Source organism: Dama dama, chromosome 9 (genome assembly GCF_033118175.1).
Source record: "Dama dama isolate Ldn47 chromosome 9, ASM3311817v1, whole genome shotgun sequence".
Taxonomy (NCBI): Eukaryota; Metazoa; Chordata; class Mammalia; order Artiodactyla; family Cervidae; genus Dama; species Dama dama.
The window spans coordinates 20,314,606-20,332,695 of NC_083689.1; the positions used below are offsets into that span (position 1 = coordinate 20,314,606).

Here is an 18,090-nt window from a genome sequence, read left to right on the forward strand (position 1 = left end):
CTATGAACAATTGTTTAATAAAACTTTTTCATGTTTTCATTACATGTAAATATATCAATTTGGCATCTCTATAAAAACTCTGAAAATGGTGCAAAAGTTTCATTCTCTTTGAGAAAGCCATTGACAAAAAATATTCACTTCACTAAAATTTTGAAAAATGGTCTTCTTTCAAAGCTTCTTTATTAATCTGAAGTCTTCTGGATTATCAAAATCTAGGTTTGCTTTTTCCTCCTAAAACACTAAAGAACATTTATTCACAAGGATAAAAAGGCAAACTGGGGGGGATGGAAAACTGAGGAGGACTTTTTTCCCCTGAAAATCAAAAAAAAAAAGAAAGGAAAAAAGAAAAAAGAAAAAAAAAAAGCTAGTTACATAAGCAATCTCCAAAGAACACAATGGGATTCATTTTATTGTTGGCTTTTGGACAGCAGTGTCACACTTTATTGAAAACAAACCCATGTAAAAACAAAGTTAAAATGAAAAATGGTACCTGAAAAATAAATTACTTTATATAAAACAAACCAATAACTTAAAACATACTAATATACAAAAGGTCTACCCATCTACTGTACAATGTGGGAACCACTTGGGAAAGTGCCCCCCACCGGCCCAGAGCAAGTCACTATAATAGGAACATTACACAGTAAAGACATGGCCCCGACCAACGGACAAGCCTTCTCTCCTGGCAGAAGTGAAACACAGTCCTCCCGGGTCGCTGCGGACCACCGGTCAGCCTAACTTCAGTCCTCACGGGGACTTACGAGGAGTTATTTATTTAACGACCAAGCAGAAAACTGAACTCTTGTCACCAAAAGGTTGTGGAAAAATACAATCGTTAATAACTCAGAGGCGAAGTCAAAAGGCATGGAAATGTGAACCCTGCTGGGGGTCCTACGGCCATTGCAAGAAAGCGTCAGTTCCCGCTGCCACTCAGCTGAGGGCTCTTGGGACTCAGGGTAAGGGCCGGGCCTGGGAATCTGATGAGCAGCAGGTGTTTCCTGAGGAGCTGCCTCAGGTCCCAGGAGGTACCGTGGGTCCTGGGAAGACAGGAGGGATTTCAGATGGAGGAGGGCTGGGGTGAGGGTCGTGGGGTGGGAAGAGAGGCCCTTGGTGGCTTGGTCTCATTCTCTGTGATCCAGCCCAGGATGGCTGTGGAAAGCACAGGCAAGTTGGGTCAGGCAGGGATGGATGTGAAATGGGACAGCCAGGGGGACATGAACTCTGATTTTCAAGGCCAATGGCAGACTGGGGTCAGTCCACAGCCCTAGTCTGGAGGTCAACCGGGGTAAGTTATTGCCAATGGCTGTCTTGGGCTTCTCATGTCTGTCTGATCCAGCAGGGCTTCCCCGCCACAGCTGCCAGCTCACAAGGACCGGCTCCCTACAGCAGCGAGGTTCAGAGCCTGGAAGGTGGGTTTCCAGCACTAACGCCAAGCGCAGACTCTCGGAGGTTAAGGCAGCTGCCCTTGGCGAGGGAAAGACTCACCTTGGGGGAACAAGGAAGGTGCCGCCGGCTGAGAAAGCCCAGCCTTTGGCTATTCTGGCAAGAGGGGGGCGGTGGGGGAGGGTGTTGCAGTCACGGGATGTGTGACCAGAGGCACAGCCAGCCCAGAAAACCACAGCTTGGCGTATTACATTGAAAAGCTAAGGAAAGGCAGAGCTGAGGGGTAGAGTGGATTACTTGACTGGAACCAGGGGCACAGAGGTGCAGCTGCTGAGTGAACAGCCAGGAGGGCCAGTCACACAGGCCAAGAGAGAATTCAGTCAGAGTCTCTTTGGTATTTATGTGCCAAACCAAAGTTTTCATAAATTAACATCATCTATCCTCAACTCTTTTTCATCAAAATTCTCAAAGAAAAGGAGAACATTCATTTCACAAGGTACAAATATGACTGATCTAGGTTAAAAAAAATTTTTTTTTAAAACATGGTTTCTTTCGGATTGTGACTTGAAAAAAAAAAAATGCGGTCTTCCTTTTGCAAACAAGTTTACAGATGTAATGAAATTTTCGGACACGGGGCCAGCATCTGGGACTTCCGTGGCAGTGACGATTACTTTTTGGAAGTAGAACGTGTCAAAGGCAGTATTCTCCTGCATACTCGCAAATTAAAACTCCCAAAGAAACACATGAGGGTTTTTAGCCAGAAGGCTGTTTACAGTGGGGACCACGTAAAATGAGAAATTTACTGAGATACTTTGGGCAACTCGCAGAGGTCCATATGTGCTTCATGTTTCCATCTCATGTGTGCTACCATCAGGAAAACCAATGTGATCCCAATAAAACAGAGGGGACGAGGGGGTGGGCTACGGTGCTGGCTGTGAGCCTGTCACTCCGCAATGTAGGCCTCTGACAGAATTCTCATAGGAAACTGCATACCAGCGTGGGCTGGCAGGAATGTGTGTCAGCGAGGAGACCTAAGGGTCACTCTGAGGACGGGGAACCTCACCTTCTCTGAGAAGATGTTAGCCCGAGGCTGGCACGACTTGCATGGTGTATTTTTCTAGGAGAGCATCCTGGGCCTGGGGTGCGGAGTGCTCTGGGGTACACACAGTGGGGACCCTCTTTGTGTCAAATCCAGGCAAATGGGCCTTGGATCCAGGAGGAGGCACGTAAGCTGGCTTGGACTTAGAATCTAGAAGATTCTACGGGAGGGAGGAGGCCCTCCGTGGCACTTGGCCAACTTGTGAGACAAGGCCTCAAGGGATGAACTTGGCCCTCTGTGGGGTAAGAAGAGGGCCGTGTGGTAAACTGGGAAGGCTCAGGTAAGCGGCTGGCAGCCCCTCAGTAAAGCATGAGGGAAGGGATGGGGGGACAGGCAGCCTCAAATGGTCGAGGGTGGGGGGGGGGGAGGTTTCAGAACACTGAACCACTCTGCGGAAGGCTGTGCCTACAGCCCAATGACTTCCACTTAAATAAATAAATAAATAAATAATGCCGCGATTCCATGATATCGATAACTAAAAAACAGCCTATCATTCACATGCTTTATTAGTCTCTCGTGTCAAGGTTAAAAACCGCTGGTACTAAGTTATGGTGGTTTTGATTCTCTCATACACTGGTTATTTATAAAAAAAATCACATCATGCTCCTGAGGAGTTGCCTGGAGACTGGGGCCCTGCCTGTTTCCCTCTCAGGCCCTCTCTTGGACTCTCCTGCCCACTCCCCGTCTGGAAAAAAACACCACCTTGAGGGCACAATCCTAACATCACAGATCCGTAAATGCTTTGTCTTGAGGCAAGTAGATTTGTTGCTTAAGATTTTATGAATCCTCCCTGAATGCTGGGCTGTCTGTACCTTACCTAGCCAAAAAGAAAGAAAAGGTAAAATAAAAAACAAAACAAAATTCGAGCAAAACAAAATCAAATTTAATGGTCTTAAATGCAAAAGTAAAAACAAACAAAAAACACAAAAAAGCAAAAGAAAATTAACAGAACAACCCAAAACGTCAAGGCAGTTATGAAGAGAACTTTGAGGGTTAATCTTTAAAACTACAAATCAAAGGGTGTTTTTTGTTGTTGCTGTTTGTTTTTTGTTAATAGGTAACTGTCAGGAAGTAAGTACTTTTCTGTTGAGTGTTCATAGGAGAGCAAAGTTTCAAAACAAAACCTGACTAAAATAGAAAAGAGCCTAGCGCTCACGAGAAGGGATGCGAGAAATACAATGCTCAAATGTTTCTGTGTCGTTAAAAAATAGAGCTATCTGACGCATTGGAGCTGTGGTCAATGCGCTCGGAAACTGGAGCGAAGACAGGGTCGACAGAATCCGCTGTTGTGGGGGCACTGCGCATGCAACGTGTGGACAGGAATTCGGGGGTCGGAGGAGCAAGGCATCTTGAGGCGTGCCTGCAGCTGAGATCTGACTCTGGAATATACTGGAGTTCCCCTGAAACTCTTTGGTCCGTTCCCATTGGCGCCTGGGCGTAGGAGACCCCTTGTGTCCTCCGCAGGGCCTGGCCCGGCCCGGCGTGCGGTCCCCCTCCCGCTGGTGGCCCACGGCAGACTGGCCCGCTGCCACAGCCGGGGCCCCTTGGCTGGGTGAGCAGCAGGTGGCAATGGGACCTGCTTGGGAAAGCAATTTCCTGTCAACCGAAGCAGAAATCGCTTAAAATGTGGAAGCGGTTGAGAAAAACACGCACTCAGCATCTGTCTAACATCTTTAGGAACTAAAACTAAAACATCATTTCTGTTTGCTTGTTGGTTTCTATCCAGTTTGTGGAGACATTGAATGAAACGCGTGTTAGACAGTCTCGGAAGTTAAAGCATGCTTCAGTTTCACCACCATCCCGAGGGACTGGTTAGTCAATGCAGTCTATTTAGATTTCTGTTTAATATATATTTTAAAGGAAATAACTTAAGAAACTTAAAATTGGTCTAACATTGTGGGATTTCAAACATTTGAACATGTCGGCTGCATCCCAAGAGTATAAAAACCTTTTCACTTCTCATTTAGACTAAGACAAACACTTGTGAAAATTGGCGCAAAATGAGTTGTACACTAACAAAAAAGTTTCAACTTCTTCACTCTTAATTATCTATTCCGTACAAAAAAAAAAAAAAAGCGTAAGCGAGTTATTTGTGGGACTTGTTGGTTTTGAAGGAAACCTGTAAGATTTTGTCCCCCAGGCGGTAGCCATTCAGACTTGCTATGGCCATGGCGGCTTCTTCATAGTTTGTCATGGTCACAAAGCCAAAGCCTTTGCACTTGTTGGTGTTGAAGTCGCGAATCACTTTCACATTGGTAACGGCGCCAAACGGGCCGAACATCTGCCAGAGGATCCCCTCATCGGCATCCTGGCCCAGGTTGTAGATGAAGATGCACCAGCCCGAAGAAGCGTTGCCCGGGACATTGACACCAGAAAGCCCACTCATGTGATCTACACCCATGGGGGAGAACCTAGCAAACAGAGAGCACAGCGTTCAGGTCAGGGTCGGGGTGGGCCCGCGCGTGGGCACGTGGCCCATGGGGGCGCTTGGGCTGGCACCCCCACCTCGGGCACCGTCAGAGCTTTCCACTGAGTGGAAGTCAATATAGTGTCAGAGGGAGGGCACAGGCTCCCTGCTCCATAGGGAATGGGCTCTGAGGAGAGACACTGGCTGTCCGGAGGGGGTCAGAGCCTCAACCTGCTTCCCCCGTCGAGGGGGCCTGTAGTGGCCTCTGACCAGCCGCTCCCTCCACCCTTCCCACTGTGGGGTGGGGGAAGAGGCGGGTCCTGTTTAGTCACACCGGTACTTCCCACATTTTAAATGACAGGAGCTTCTCCACATCCTCCTGGGTGCTGTTACACTCCCAGCTCCCCCTGGGGAAACCCTTCCCTATCCTATATGTCTGTGTATATACGTGTGTTTGCCAGGGGTGGGGGAGGGCTGAATCTTCTTTTCTTTCTCTGAATTTTGTACCCCCCACCTCGTCAGGACCCTCCCTCTCTGAGGGTTCACAGCCAAGCAGTGTCTGCATACAGTACACACCCATGAAGGGCCACTGCAGCAGGGCACAGCTCTGGACAACCTTCCACTGCTGGCTCATAACACCCCAGAAGGGCCAGGGCTACGGACTGCAAGTCCACCAAGCTTTACCAAAACTGTGGGACCACCCAGTTTCTAAAAAAAATTTTTGGCTGCACCCCATAACATGTGGGACTTTGGTCCCCTGACAGAGAATCGAATCCATTGCCCCTGCCTTGGAAGGCAGTCTTAGCCACTGGATTTCCAGGGAAGTCCCTGGGGCCCCCTTTCTAAAGAAACACTTTTAGTCACATAAACGTAAGCCTACAAATCATGGCCATGGCAGTTAACAATGAAGGAAGATGACAAAATTGCTCCTGAAGCCACGTGGCCCTCGAGATGTTTCACAAACACAAAAGTTAACTGTCAGAGGACCAGTTTAAGAACACTTGAGCATGACACAGCATCTCTGAAGCCCCACAATGCAACTGGAGAAGGACTACCTGCTCCAAAACACGATCAGGTTTGAGGTGTTGGTCTGACTCAGGGGTGAGCGGGGTGCCTTCGAGTGCCACTGAACAAATTCACTCCCTTGACAGACTTTGGAGAAGAGTGACCAGCCCCCTGGGGTGCAGCCCACTGACAGAACGGTGATCAATGATGAAGAATCAAGGCATGCTGTGGGCCGTGATTTCGAATTTGCGGGAATGACGTTAAACAGACGCACCAAATGTCTGAGTTGGTTAAACGACTTGTTAGTGGTGAGACCACAGGATCACTGAAACGAGGGTGGGGAAGGGCCCCCGAGGGCCTGTGTGAGCTGCTTTTCAGTGAGAACTGGGAAGAGGCTGACTGTTAAATGAACCTCGTCTCCTCTACCTTTTGTAGGACGTGGACCCAAGTTATGACAGTGGTTCACTAAACCTTGACGTGTTCATGAAACTGAAAAGTGACCCGAGGCTGTACAGGAAGAGACCGCTGTCTCCGTGACAGTGCAGTTCACTCTCATTCACCCCTGAGTCTCCTGCTACTGAGAGCTGACTTCATCTCAACTCCCATGAACTGCCCCCATCCTTACCTCTGATGTACAGAGGCAAACGGACCCATCCTATCCTAGATCTGGGGCCCTTCTGCAAACTCTCTCCTCTTCTGGGTCTTCCTCCCTCTTATTCTTACCTTCCCCCTTTGCCCTTCCTTCTGTCTGTCCCTGGAGGTCATGGTCACTCTCCTGCCTGGCCCCTCCTGCACTCGCGTCTCCCTTTCTCTTCTCCCCCGAGCTCTCTGGTTTTCCAGAGTTCACAGGTAACTCCCTGAACTTGGCCATCTATCTACACCCTCCACCAGATCAGCAGTGAGGCTGATTGCGCTATCTGACTTTCAAACTGGATCAAGCTCACTTCTGTCCAAACACACTTCCCCAGCTTTGCCTTTAAACCTGAAAAGCCAAAGAAGGCAGGCCAGCTTGTGGGCCTCTCTGTTGTCCATGAGGTAGTAATACAGCTGATTTCAGAGTCCAAGTCACCAGCTCTACTCGTTTCTGCTCTACTACATACTGGCGACTAGAACTGTTTCATGTGGAAAGGCTAAGGAAGGCAGGTAAACAGTTCGCCTCTAGGACGGGGCTTTTAAAAAGCAGAATTAGTAATATTTAGACACCAAATGACTCCACAAGGAGGTGGACAAGAAAGGTTTGCCCTCGGGCTGCTCATCAAAAGTCTAAAACCTGTTTAAAACTGTGGAAGGAGACCAGCCCTCCAGTGAGCTCAGGCTACATCTTCCTCCCCAGATACACGACGCTCTTCCATATTGTGGTCCACTCGCCTGTCCTGAGGAACTGCAGGCTGCAGCGCCAGGAGCTGGGAGCTAGATGCAGCTGTGCCAACTTATTTACTCCCGTTAAAGACATACTCAGATGGAAACACATGGCTCCACACAGATAACCCTCTGAGGCGGGCAGGGGACACAGAGACAGGACATGATCAGCCCGCAGCCAGGGAGTGCCTGCCCAGCAGGCTGCGAGCAGCTGGATGTGGCACGTGTGGCCATGGTGGGAAGAGTGCACCCTCCTGACCCACCTGAATCTCTGCGCCTGGTGGTGGACGGGGCCTCCGAACCGTCTAGCTGGCGAGTGGTACAGCTGGGAGAGCAGCGCCACGTTTTTGTTCTGGTTGGGATTGGCTGCGAACTTCACTGTAATGGGCTCAGAGGAACCTGGGGGTTTATGACCATTGAAACTGGTAATTGCCTCTTCTGCCTCCGACCGTTTGTCAAACCGGATAAACGCAACCCCTCTGGACAAACCTTTTTAACAAACCAACAAAAATGGAGTTAGGGGGAAAAAAATGCAAGGAGTTTTAAAACTGAAAAGCAAAAGTCAAGTCAGTCAGCCTACTGTGGTTTAAACTGGATGCTTGGCTAATGAGAGAAACAAAAATTAAACCTATATATGGAAACATGAACAAATTAAAACAAACAATGACTAATAAAAGATTAAGGTTTCAAACTTTCTTCTGAGTTGAAGCAACAATGCATAGTCTCTGTGCAGTAAGACACTTTGGCACAACATCCCAGAGAGATGCCCCAGACCTCTTTTTTAAAAGGAAGCCATGTTTTGTCCTCCATCACTGTGGAGGCCAGGTGCCCACCACGGTGCCGGTGCATGGCATGCTCAGGGCTGGGCGGACAATAAGGAACTCTCCCTTGCCCCAGGGTGCTCCCTCCCATGGCCTGCCCGGCCATCCGGCCTCATGCCCATGCCAGGCCTTCACAGGTCACCTTCCCAGCTGGCCTGATCCAATCCCTGTTCGCTCAGTGCTTGACTCAGCCTCCTGAGTCCCGGAAGGGCATGGAGTCTGAGTAACCCAGCTGCACCCTGGGGGCTCTTTCCTGCCATAAACACCTCACGCACCTCTTGGACAGTCTAAGTTTTCTGAGAAGACTCTGGCCTCTCTTGATTCTGAGGGCCCTCAATGGTGCTGACACCCACCCACAGACTCCCTGCCTCGGGTACGATCACCATTGCCTTCAGCTACCTTGCCTCCCTGGACAGAGCCTCTGAAGGCAAGCCCCTGATTCTGCTGCTGCCTCAGCCCTTGAAAGAACAAGAACGTGGCTGCCTGAGTCCCAGGCCCAACTGCTGAAGGCGGAGCCGGGTCAGCCTGGCATGAGGGTGAGACCTGAACAAACCAGGTGGGAGTGGGCTCAGTCACCTTCTATCCTCCTTCTGCCCACATTCTGGGCCTGGGAGGAATGACAGGGACCAGTCCCTTAAAGAAGTGGAGGAATGAGGTAGGGCTGGGGTGAAGGAATGTGGAGCCATGGAGACAACCAGCTCTTTTTCCTGGGGTCAAGGGTAGTGGTCACAGTGTGGAGGTGACAGCTGAGGGTGTCTGAGGAGCACCCTGGAGAGGAGGTTGTGGCAGACAGCCCTACCCTGGAAGTTCTCACTCTCCACTGCCAGTCACAGGCTGTCCCGAGGCCTTGACCAGGTGGTGAACGACAGTTATCAGAGCAGAAGAGCCCACGGCCCCGGGCCACCGGCTAAGCAAGGCTCCCATGTCCCACAGGGTGTCATCGATAGTCCCCAGGATGGGCCCAGGGTGGGGGCCGAGGAGAGGTGTGGGGGACTCAGGCATACCAGGCAGGGGCGCCAATGACAAGTTCTACTGCCAGAAGTGCCCCTTTGGGGCCTGTTAATAGAATCCCACGCTCTGTCCTGACTGGGAAGGGACACCGTGGGCCCCATGTAAACAAGCAGACGTAGTCAGGGGCCTTCGGGCAGGGGTTCTTCTGCCACAACCGTAACATACCGTGAATGCCAAGTCCTAAAGCACACACCCCAACTTTCCAACCGGGAAATGCCCCCAGCACAGCACCCTGGGAGGCCACACAGTGGCCCCTGGCAGTCTCAAGGTTGCCCCCACCATGGCTCCTTGACTATGTAAGTATGAACTTTAAATGGACACAGCCAGAGATGCTCACTGAGTCAGTGAGACCAGATCCAGAGATTCACATGTGCCAGGCGCAGTCTAGAGCCTGAGCCCAGTTTAAAATTTCAGTTCAGAAGGAACACCTGAAAACATGTACTTGGCATACACTCTTTATTTACTCTTAAACGACACGAACGACGGCTTAGACAGATGGGAACCCGAACGAGATCTAACCACAGGCAAATCTCACTGGAAGCTGCGGCTGACTGGCTCCCACAGAAAGCTGCCTGCAGGGGACAATCTCACTCTATTCATGAAGACCTTGCAATCAAGCAGAGACAGTGTGTGTGTGCAAGTGTGGCTTCCCTGTCTGGTTTTCTAAAATGACTATCAAATTAAAACTGCCCAAGTGAAAGCAAGAAAACCCAAGTAAAAGAAAGAAAGTTACATAAGTGAGGGAATATAAACTCAATGCTTGGATGAAAATATACATTTTAAAGATGATTTTTTTTTTCCTCTAGTGTTTTTAGGATTAAGAGCAGAGACCAATAAATGGCACCATCTCTAGATGAGCCAACTATAAAGGTCATAATTACAATGCATAAAGAAGCAAAGAAATTAAAAAAAAAAAACTTGTCAGCTCAGGAAATTATGGTTTTTCTTTTTCCTTTTTTTAATTTTTTTTTTAATTAACCAGACCATCTGTTTTTTTTTCTTTTTAATTACTCAGGCCATTTTTTTTTTTTTAATTACAGGTTAAGGTTTTTTGAGTACTTCTCTATTTCTTTAAAACATATGCCACATGAAAGCAAACCTGACATGCAGACATGCTCTCTGTGCCATTCTTGGCCTGGCTGCTGGGCTCCATTGGGTCCCAGCAGAGGCGCGCTGAGCAGCAGGATCCTCCAGAGCGGGGCGGGGGGGGGAGCCCACAGTCCCACGGGGTCGCCTTTCTACTCTCTAGTGTCACACCCCGGCGAGGGGAGGGCTGTGGAGAGGAGCCCCTGGGGGCCCCTCACGGCTCCTGCACCCTCTTCTTACAAAGGTCCTAAAGACAGTCAGGGGTGTGGGGTGGGGGCCCACACTGAAGTGGCAGAAGCTGGTGGGGAGGCCTGAGAGTCTCCCAAACCCTAGGAGACAGCAGCCTTGCAAAGGGAAAGAGAGCAAAATCTCCAGCAAACGGGTGCGTGAACTGCCTGCAGGAGTGACCATCCTCAGGATTTTGGGGACAAAAGGCCAGGCTCTGTGGCCCAGGGGTGGGGGAGGTGCTCTCAAGGTGCGTGGACTCCAGAGTGGGAGCCGGGCCCTTCTCAGCAGCGCTGGGCTGGACCGAGATGAGCAGAGGCCAGCAGTCCACACAGGACTGGGGAAAGCAGGGCCATGGAGGCGGGATGTAGGCCACCATCACTGCCCGCTCCAGGTCCCCTGACAGCCCAGACGCTCCTGCACAGGAGGGTAAATAGAGGCGCGGGGTCACTTGATCGACTGGTACTTGAAGGTAAGGGAGGTGCCTTCAGGGACCACAGGAACTAGTCTGGCGCAGACCAAGGGTTTATACCAAGCACATGGCATCGTCACTTCCTGCCCATCCCGGCCCAGAGCCAGGGGCAGAAAGGAGGCCAGGTGGGTGAAGTCCATGTCCCTATAGCAGAGTGGGTGTCAGTGCCAGCCTGGGGGGGGTACCCAGAGCTGCCAGCGACCTGCACCTGGGGACTGCACTCCAGGAGCCCCTGCTCCTCCTCGGGGCCCTGGAGGAGTCAAGCTGTCTGCTCCTCTCCAAGCTGGGCCCCAGCCCGTGCCCAGCTGAGACAGGACGAGGGAGAGTGGGGGACAAGGCTGAGGGCTACAGAGCACACAGCTCAGGGAGGATACGGGAAAACATGCACCCCGCTCGTCTGCCACAAGCCGGGACAGCCTCCCTGCCTGCTCTGCGTCTGTTTCCAAGCCTCCCGGGGAGGCCACCCCGGAGCCACAGCTGCTGCAGCCCAGCTACCAGTGCGTGCTTGACTACCTCAGCCACGGAGGCGGGGAGTACGCTCAGTGCTGGAAGAACAGGAAAACCGACCAGACAAGTCTACCAGTTTCACTGAGCTCTGGGAGCAGCGATTTTACTTTCTAGTTGGTTAGCAAATTCCCACTCCTGCAGAGAACAGAGCTGAAGGGCCCTAACATCGGATGTCCCAAGCTCACTGCTTCCCTGACAGAGCCGAGTGTGTGGCCAGCCCGACCCAGGCCCAAGGCTGGTGGGGCAGGTGGCCACCTTGAGGGGCAGCTTCTGGGCCTGTGGTGCTCAGTTCGGTGGGCCTGAGTGCTATGTGCAGAGCCCAGAGCCTGAGCTGCTTGTGTCCTGAGCTCAGCTGACCCAAGAGGGGGTAGTGAAGTGGCCAGGACAGCCTTCGAGCTTTGAATGTGCTACTGGGGTGGGGGTTATTGAGTCGTGGAGACTCAAGAATGACTCCGCAGAGCTCTGGGATAATGACAGGTGGGGACTCTGGACCTGGAGTAGAGACTGTCCGACCCTGCACCCTGCTGCCTGCAGTAAGAGCAACGTTCAAGTCCAGGCTCGGACAGGGGGTGCCAGTGAACAGTGCCAGGATCTCTTGGCGTTTTCACTGTAAAAGCCTGGCCGCACCTCACCTTTCATGTCGGGGTGGCTTTTATGTCACGTAACGCCCCCCACCCCCCCAACTTCCTGGCCTCATTAAGCAAAAGCCAACGTCTTCTCACTGTGATTCTGTCCTCATGGCTGGAGTAGCTAAGGACAGTCATCTGCCTTCCCAAGGAGACTCGAGCCCTGCCTGGAAGAAACTGCACTGTGTCCCAGCCCAGGCACCGTACCTGTGGTCTGATCCACAAGGACTCGCGAGTTGATGATCCGCCCAAACCGAGAGAACATGTCCTCTACGTCCTTCTGGGTCATGTTCCTCGGGAGCCCGCTGATGTACAAGTTGGCGTCTTTGATGACTTCGGAGCTTGGGCGTGCATATGACACCTTGAAAACAAAACCGCTTGCTAGCGTTAGGGAAGGTGTGTGGCCAAGGCATCCAGGGAGGGTGTTACACCTTCAGGTGAGGGAAAGTCAACCCTGTGGAAGAAGGTCACCTGTGGCAGTCCGTGCTGGCAGCCCTCCTCGGGCTGGGCAGGGACCCTCATGTGCCATGATGATGCCGATGTCACTCCTATTTCATAGTCGAGAGTCTGGGGGTCCATGGCTGGTGTGGGGCAGGGCAGGGACCAACCCTGGCTGCCCATCCTCCTACCTTGGCCTCAGGCCTCTCTGGACAAAGAGCAGGGCTGGAAGAGGACATCGTCCTACCTGGGAGCAGCCCAGAGGATGGTGGGGGAGAGAGCTGGGTGCTCTGGAAGTGTGACACCCATCAGGCAACAGGCCAGCTCGACATGGAGTCCAGATGGGGCCCCGTGTGTGGGGAAACACATGTGAGTGCTCAATATTAAATGACCCCATGCTTTTTGGGGCTTCTGTTTTGCAAAACTGAAGAAAGACTAACAGGAACTTTGCAGTTTAGATAAAATGGTGTCTACGTGTGAGGCTGGGGGCAAGGAAATGTCTTTAGTGTTTCCAGTTTGGGGTGAGAGCAGGGTAGATCCTGTGGGCCACAGAGGGATGGGGCCAAGGCCAGACCTCTGCAGGGAAGGAGCCCCCGGGACAAAGCCCTTCCATCCTCGGCAGAAGGGACAGGACTCTAGTCACACCCCACACCTGAGGGAGTCAGAACCAAGTCAGGAGGCTGGGGGACAAAGGAGGAAGAAGAAGCAGAGAACCATGTGCTCTGGAAGGGGGAGCAGTTAGACCTGAGCAGAACGTCTTCCCTGGGGGTCAAAAAACTGAGACGATACATAACACAGTAGCGGACACGACCTCTCAGGTGTCACTGGGCAGCACAAGGGCACAAACGATAGATGTGTTCCCACCACAACACAGGCCTGCCAGGAAGGGCAGGGGTGCAGGTCTACATGCTGAGACCACACCCCCACACACATCCCTTTGTTCACACGCTGACTCTCACACATTTGAGGCACATCTGGAATATTCCAGAAAAGGAGACAACAGACACTGCCTTTGCCTGGAAAGCAGGACACAGCCCAGAAGGAGAGATAGCGGGTGAAAGGAGAAACTGGGGTGTGGTCAGAGCCCAGCTCCACCTGAGGGGAGAGTGGAACAGCAGTGACAACATTCCCTGGGATGTGTCCCTGCGCTGCAGCCAGGCCTGAGGCACTTTGGCGACACTCTAGGGCAAGACCTGGGGCAGAAGCAGCACTGCCCTCAGAGAAAGAGACCACCAGGTGGCCGTGGCCATGCTTCTCAACTTCCAAGAAGGATATTGGCCCCACTCTTACGTCTGCACCTTAACTTTCTGGGTCTACATTAACCAGCCCCACAGAACACCCCGCTCAAACTCCTGACAGAGGGAGTCACTCCAACTGTTTCGTCTGGTTTTACCAAAGGCCCCAGTGAGAGGTGTCAGGTTTCAGGCAGGATGGCTGAAGGTAGGAGCTGGGACTCAGGGTGTCCTGTGCTTTCCCGCGGTTGGGCCAGGCCAGCAGGGAGTTGTCCCCCAGGATGTCCTGCCTGGCCCTTCGCAGATCTGCCTGGAACAGGCTGCATTTGGGGCCTGCCCTCAGCTTTTGGTGAAGGACACTGTGGGAAAGAACACTCCCAGACCAGTGCCAGGGGAGTGCTGTGGCAGCAGGCGCTGACTGTGGTTACGATCACCTCCTAATAAAGCCTGGGGAGGAAGTGCTTTCAGAGCCAAGTGCACTTCGGTTCCTTCCAGCCTTGGTGTCTCCAGGGACCCTGATGACTACGGCAGCTTCCTGTCCTCTCCAGCCACTGTCAAGCTCAGAGTCAAATCAGAACCCAAGAAGACAGCGGCAGAGAGCCTGCCTACCCACGGCAGGCACGCCCACCCGGATCCGCACCACTCTGCCCAGAACCCTCTCTCCTGAGCTCCCACACCACCTGTTCCCTTGCCTCTGCCAGGTCCACTGTCCTGTTCTTGGGAAACCCTCCTGTGAGAGGTTTTTGAAGAACCCAAGACTTCTGAATTACGTCCTCCCACAAATTCCCGTTGGGAGTCCTGACCCCAGGACTTCAGAGTGTGACCTCATTAGAAATAGGATCATGAAAGATGCAATTCATGATGATAAGTTCAGAGCAGAGTAAGATGGCCCCAGATAAATGATGGGGGGTCCTTATAAAAAGGAGACATCTGGACACAGATATGCACACAGGGGGAACCCCATGTGAAGATGAAGGCAGAGACTGGGGTGATGCTTCTATAAGCCGAGAACCACCCAAGATCCAGTGACTGCCAGGCACTGGGAGGGGCATGGGGCAGACCCGCTCACACAGCTCACGGCCCTCAGAGGGCACTCAGACTTCTGGCCCCTCGAGCTACCTGATGATCTGGAAGATGCAGAGGTTCAATAGGGCAACCTTGTTCCAGGGCTTCGGGTTGAGGGAGATGCTCTGGAGACTCTGGTGGGTGCCTGTCTCAGCATGAGCGCCTCACCAGGTCTGTGGGTGAGGGCCAGTGGGCACAGCACAGGAGGAGCTACTACTGCAGGAAGCCCGGCCAGGGTCCCTTGTGGAGTGGGGAGAGGGGGCATGTCCTACGGCAGGGCTGGACATGGAGCGAAGGTCAGGAAACCCAAAGCTGGTCCAGAGGTGGACAGAGCCTGATGACAAACACCTGGGGGTGGGGAGGGGTGAGACTGAGAAAAGGAGGACATGGTCAGTGATGGCAGTTGAGAGGAGCACGAAGGTGGGGCGGTCTGTCCTGTGAGGCCTGGAGGACTCGCCAACTCATCCCAGGAACCCACCTCAGCCCCTGATTAGGGAATGACGCTACTGACTGCCCAGGCCACCCCATCGTGCTGCACGGCTCTCTCCCTCCCCTCAAGTTACCTTAAGTCATCCAGAAGCCCCCCACAGGACGCAACGCCCCCAGGACACACCTCGTGACACCTACCTTGGCCACACCTGGTATCATATTTGTTTAACATCTGTGTGCACCTCACAGAGAGCCAGCCTGCCCTACAAGGGCGTGGGAATGGTTTTGTTCACTGAGTGGCCCACAGTGGGCAACTCCTACACGTCTGCCCAGTGACTGCTGAGTGCACTGGTAAGAAGAGGACCATAACTGCTGGAACGGGGCAGGAAGGGGAGCCTGGGCAAGGGGTGGAAGGACTGTGCTGCCGCCACCACAACAATAACCAGGTCCAAGTGGGAACGTGGTGCTGGCCCAACACCCGCTCGGCAGGAGGACAGTGGTGCTGGGCCAGCAGGGGAGACTGGTGGGGAGGTCTTTGCACCAGGAGGTTGCTGTGAGCCAACATGCCAGGGACACCGGGGCCGGGGAGGGGCGGTCCCCGCGCCAGTCCTTTCCAGGGATCCTCCCTTTGCAGGTGGGGCTGAGGAGCCAGAGGCACAAGGGCTGGGACAGTCACCACCGGATACGGGTCTCACACAAGCCAATAGGAGATGCCCTGGAAGTGCCCAGGCTCTGAGGGGCAACTGTGCTAATGGTGCCAAGACAGTGACGGGGAGATAAAAGGTTGAGTCTTTCACTAACGCCAGGGCTCAGCACAGACATCTATGTAGCCAGGAACCAATGAGACGGTGATCGCAGCTCTTTACCTTAATGGTTTTTGACTGGAGCCGCAGGCCATTCAGTGTGTTTATCGCTCTCTCTGCATCCTTGGCAGTCACGTAGTTCACAAAGCCATAGCCCAAGCTGTGTCCTGTGTGGAGAACATGTGCACATCAGTGAGCCGCTGGGAGCCAGCCAGCCAGCGAGGGGTAGGGGAGAAAGGAGGGGAGAAAGAGATGGGGAGGATGGACAGGGCTGCATTTGGCTGGGCTCAAAAAGACAAGACCAGAGAGAAGATGACCGAGAAGACACAAGAGCTATGAGCCAAGGCTTCTGGAAAGGAGGGGTTAGAGGTCAATGGTTATAGTCTATACTGATGGTTTATTTGTGACACCACCTTGGCAAACTTGCACATTTTCTGCAAAGAACAAACCAATAAAACGTGACTTTTATAATCGAGCATCCCGGGGAGCCCATCACCAAAACAGGGCCAAGGATCTGTTCCACTGGTGCTGGCTGCTCTGTGCAGCCCCCAGTCGGGGGGACCTGGGATGCGGGGTGGGGAGGAGGACAGTCACGGCAGTAGACAGGACAGGCGGGTGGGGAGAACCTGCCGATGACCAGACGTCAGTGTCCAGGCTGTTTTCCGCCCTGCTGTGCTGGAGTGGGAAGGTCTGCTGGGCTCTGGCGCCCTCCAGTGTCAGTTCCCTTCAGTTTCCTGAACTGAAAGTCCAGCTGGGGAGGAGGGAGTACAGGGACAACCAGCGCTGAGGGCAGCCTGGCCACCAGAGTCCCCCTTGGCAGCACCTCCTACGGTGACGGCATCATCAGCCAATGCCCAAGGGCACCATAAGGCCAGCGCAAGCCTCAGTTCTTCCCAAAGAAATCCAGCGTTACAGGCACGGTGTCGCACTCCCTCTCAGGTAACCACTGAGAATGGTAGGGTGACCACCAACTGGATGCGCAGGAGGGGCCCGGCATGGCAGGGGGGGGCTGTGGGCCTCTAGGAGACCCCGAGAGAAGCAATGGGTGACGGTCAGAGTGGAAGGAACCGCACGCCTTCCCTACGGAGGAGCAGGAAGAGGTCTGGAGACGAGAACGGCCACTAAGCCCGCATCTTACCCCTCCCCGCGCCACGTCAGCAGGCACACCCCGTGCACCGGCCACTGGTCTCAGCAGAGACAGTGGGTGAGCGTGAGAGACGACTGCTCTCCCCAAGTCCTGTACACACACATGCCCACTGGATGATTAAAACACAAGGCGTGAGCCACCAGCAGGCAGAGATCCGCACAGCAGATGAGCTGGCTCTGCCCACTTCACCAGCTGAACCCAGGCTCATTTTGCCATTAATGAGACCTGGGGAGAGCCTGACCCACTGCTGTCACCTTGAAACAAACAAACTAAAATACTTTATTTTTTAGATTTAAAGAAAAGTTACAAAGAACATGCAGCATTACCACATACCCCACACTCACTTTTCCTATCAGTAACATCTCATCTTCGCATGGTATATTTGTTACACTAGTGAATTGGTACCGATGTCCACATCTGAGCCAGACAGCCTGAATTTTCCTCTAATGTCCTTTTCTGTCCCAAGACACCATCCAGGGTCCCCCATGACACTGAGCTACCAATTCTCCTTAGGCTCTTCTTGGCAGGGACAGTTTCTCACACCTTTCTTGTTTTAGATGACCTTGACAGCTATGAGGACTGGTCCAGAAATTTTGCAAACTCTCCATCAGCCTGGGTTTGTCGGAAGTTTTCCTGTGGTCAGAATGGGGTTACAATGGGCTTTCAGGAGAAGGCCGCAGAGTGAAGAGCCCTTCTCATGCCATTGTTCTGGGGTGCATGCTGTCCACAGGGCTCTCCTGGTTGATGCTGGCCTTGACCCCGGTCTCACCAGTCTCTCTGTGTGCAGCCTGACACTGTGAGTGCTCTGTGGAGTCATGCCCTCCCCGCTTCAGGGCAGAGAAGCTACACAAACTACTGGCGATTCTGCAAGGGCCACTTTCTCCTGCTCTGTCCAGGCCATCTTCTTCACTTTTCTCTGTCGTCTCATGTTCCTGCCCCTCCCACAAGGCCAATCCCAAGGCTGGGCCACCTGTA

At 52.8% G+C, this 18,090-nt stretch overlaps 1 protein-coding gene across 1 annotated transcript in view; it reads right to left on the reverse strand.

Annotated features, from left to right (window-relative positions):
* Positions 1-3,229: 3,229 nt before the first annotated feature.
* Positions 3,230-18,090, reverse strand: part of ELAVL1 (ELAV like RNA binding protein 1) — a 36,068-nt gene continuing 21,207 nt past the window's right edge. The window contains exons 3-6 of the mRNA XM_061150487.1: positions 16,032-16,135; positions 12,209-12,362; positions 7,517-7,742; positions 3,230-4,893 (exon numbers count right to left, since the gene is read on the reverse strand). Of these exons, the coding sequence (XP_061006470.1) occupies positions 4,569-4,893; positions 7,517-7,742; positions 12,209-12,362; positions 16,032-16,135 (809 nt within the window). The 3' untranslated portion in view covers positions 3,230-4,568. The remainder of the gene's footprint in view (positions 4,894-7,516; positions 7,743-12,208; positions 12,363-16,031; positions 16,136-18,090) is intronic.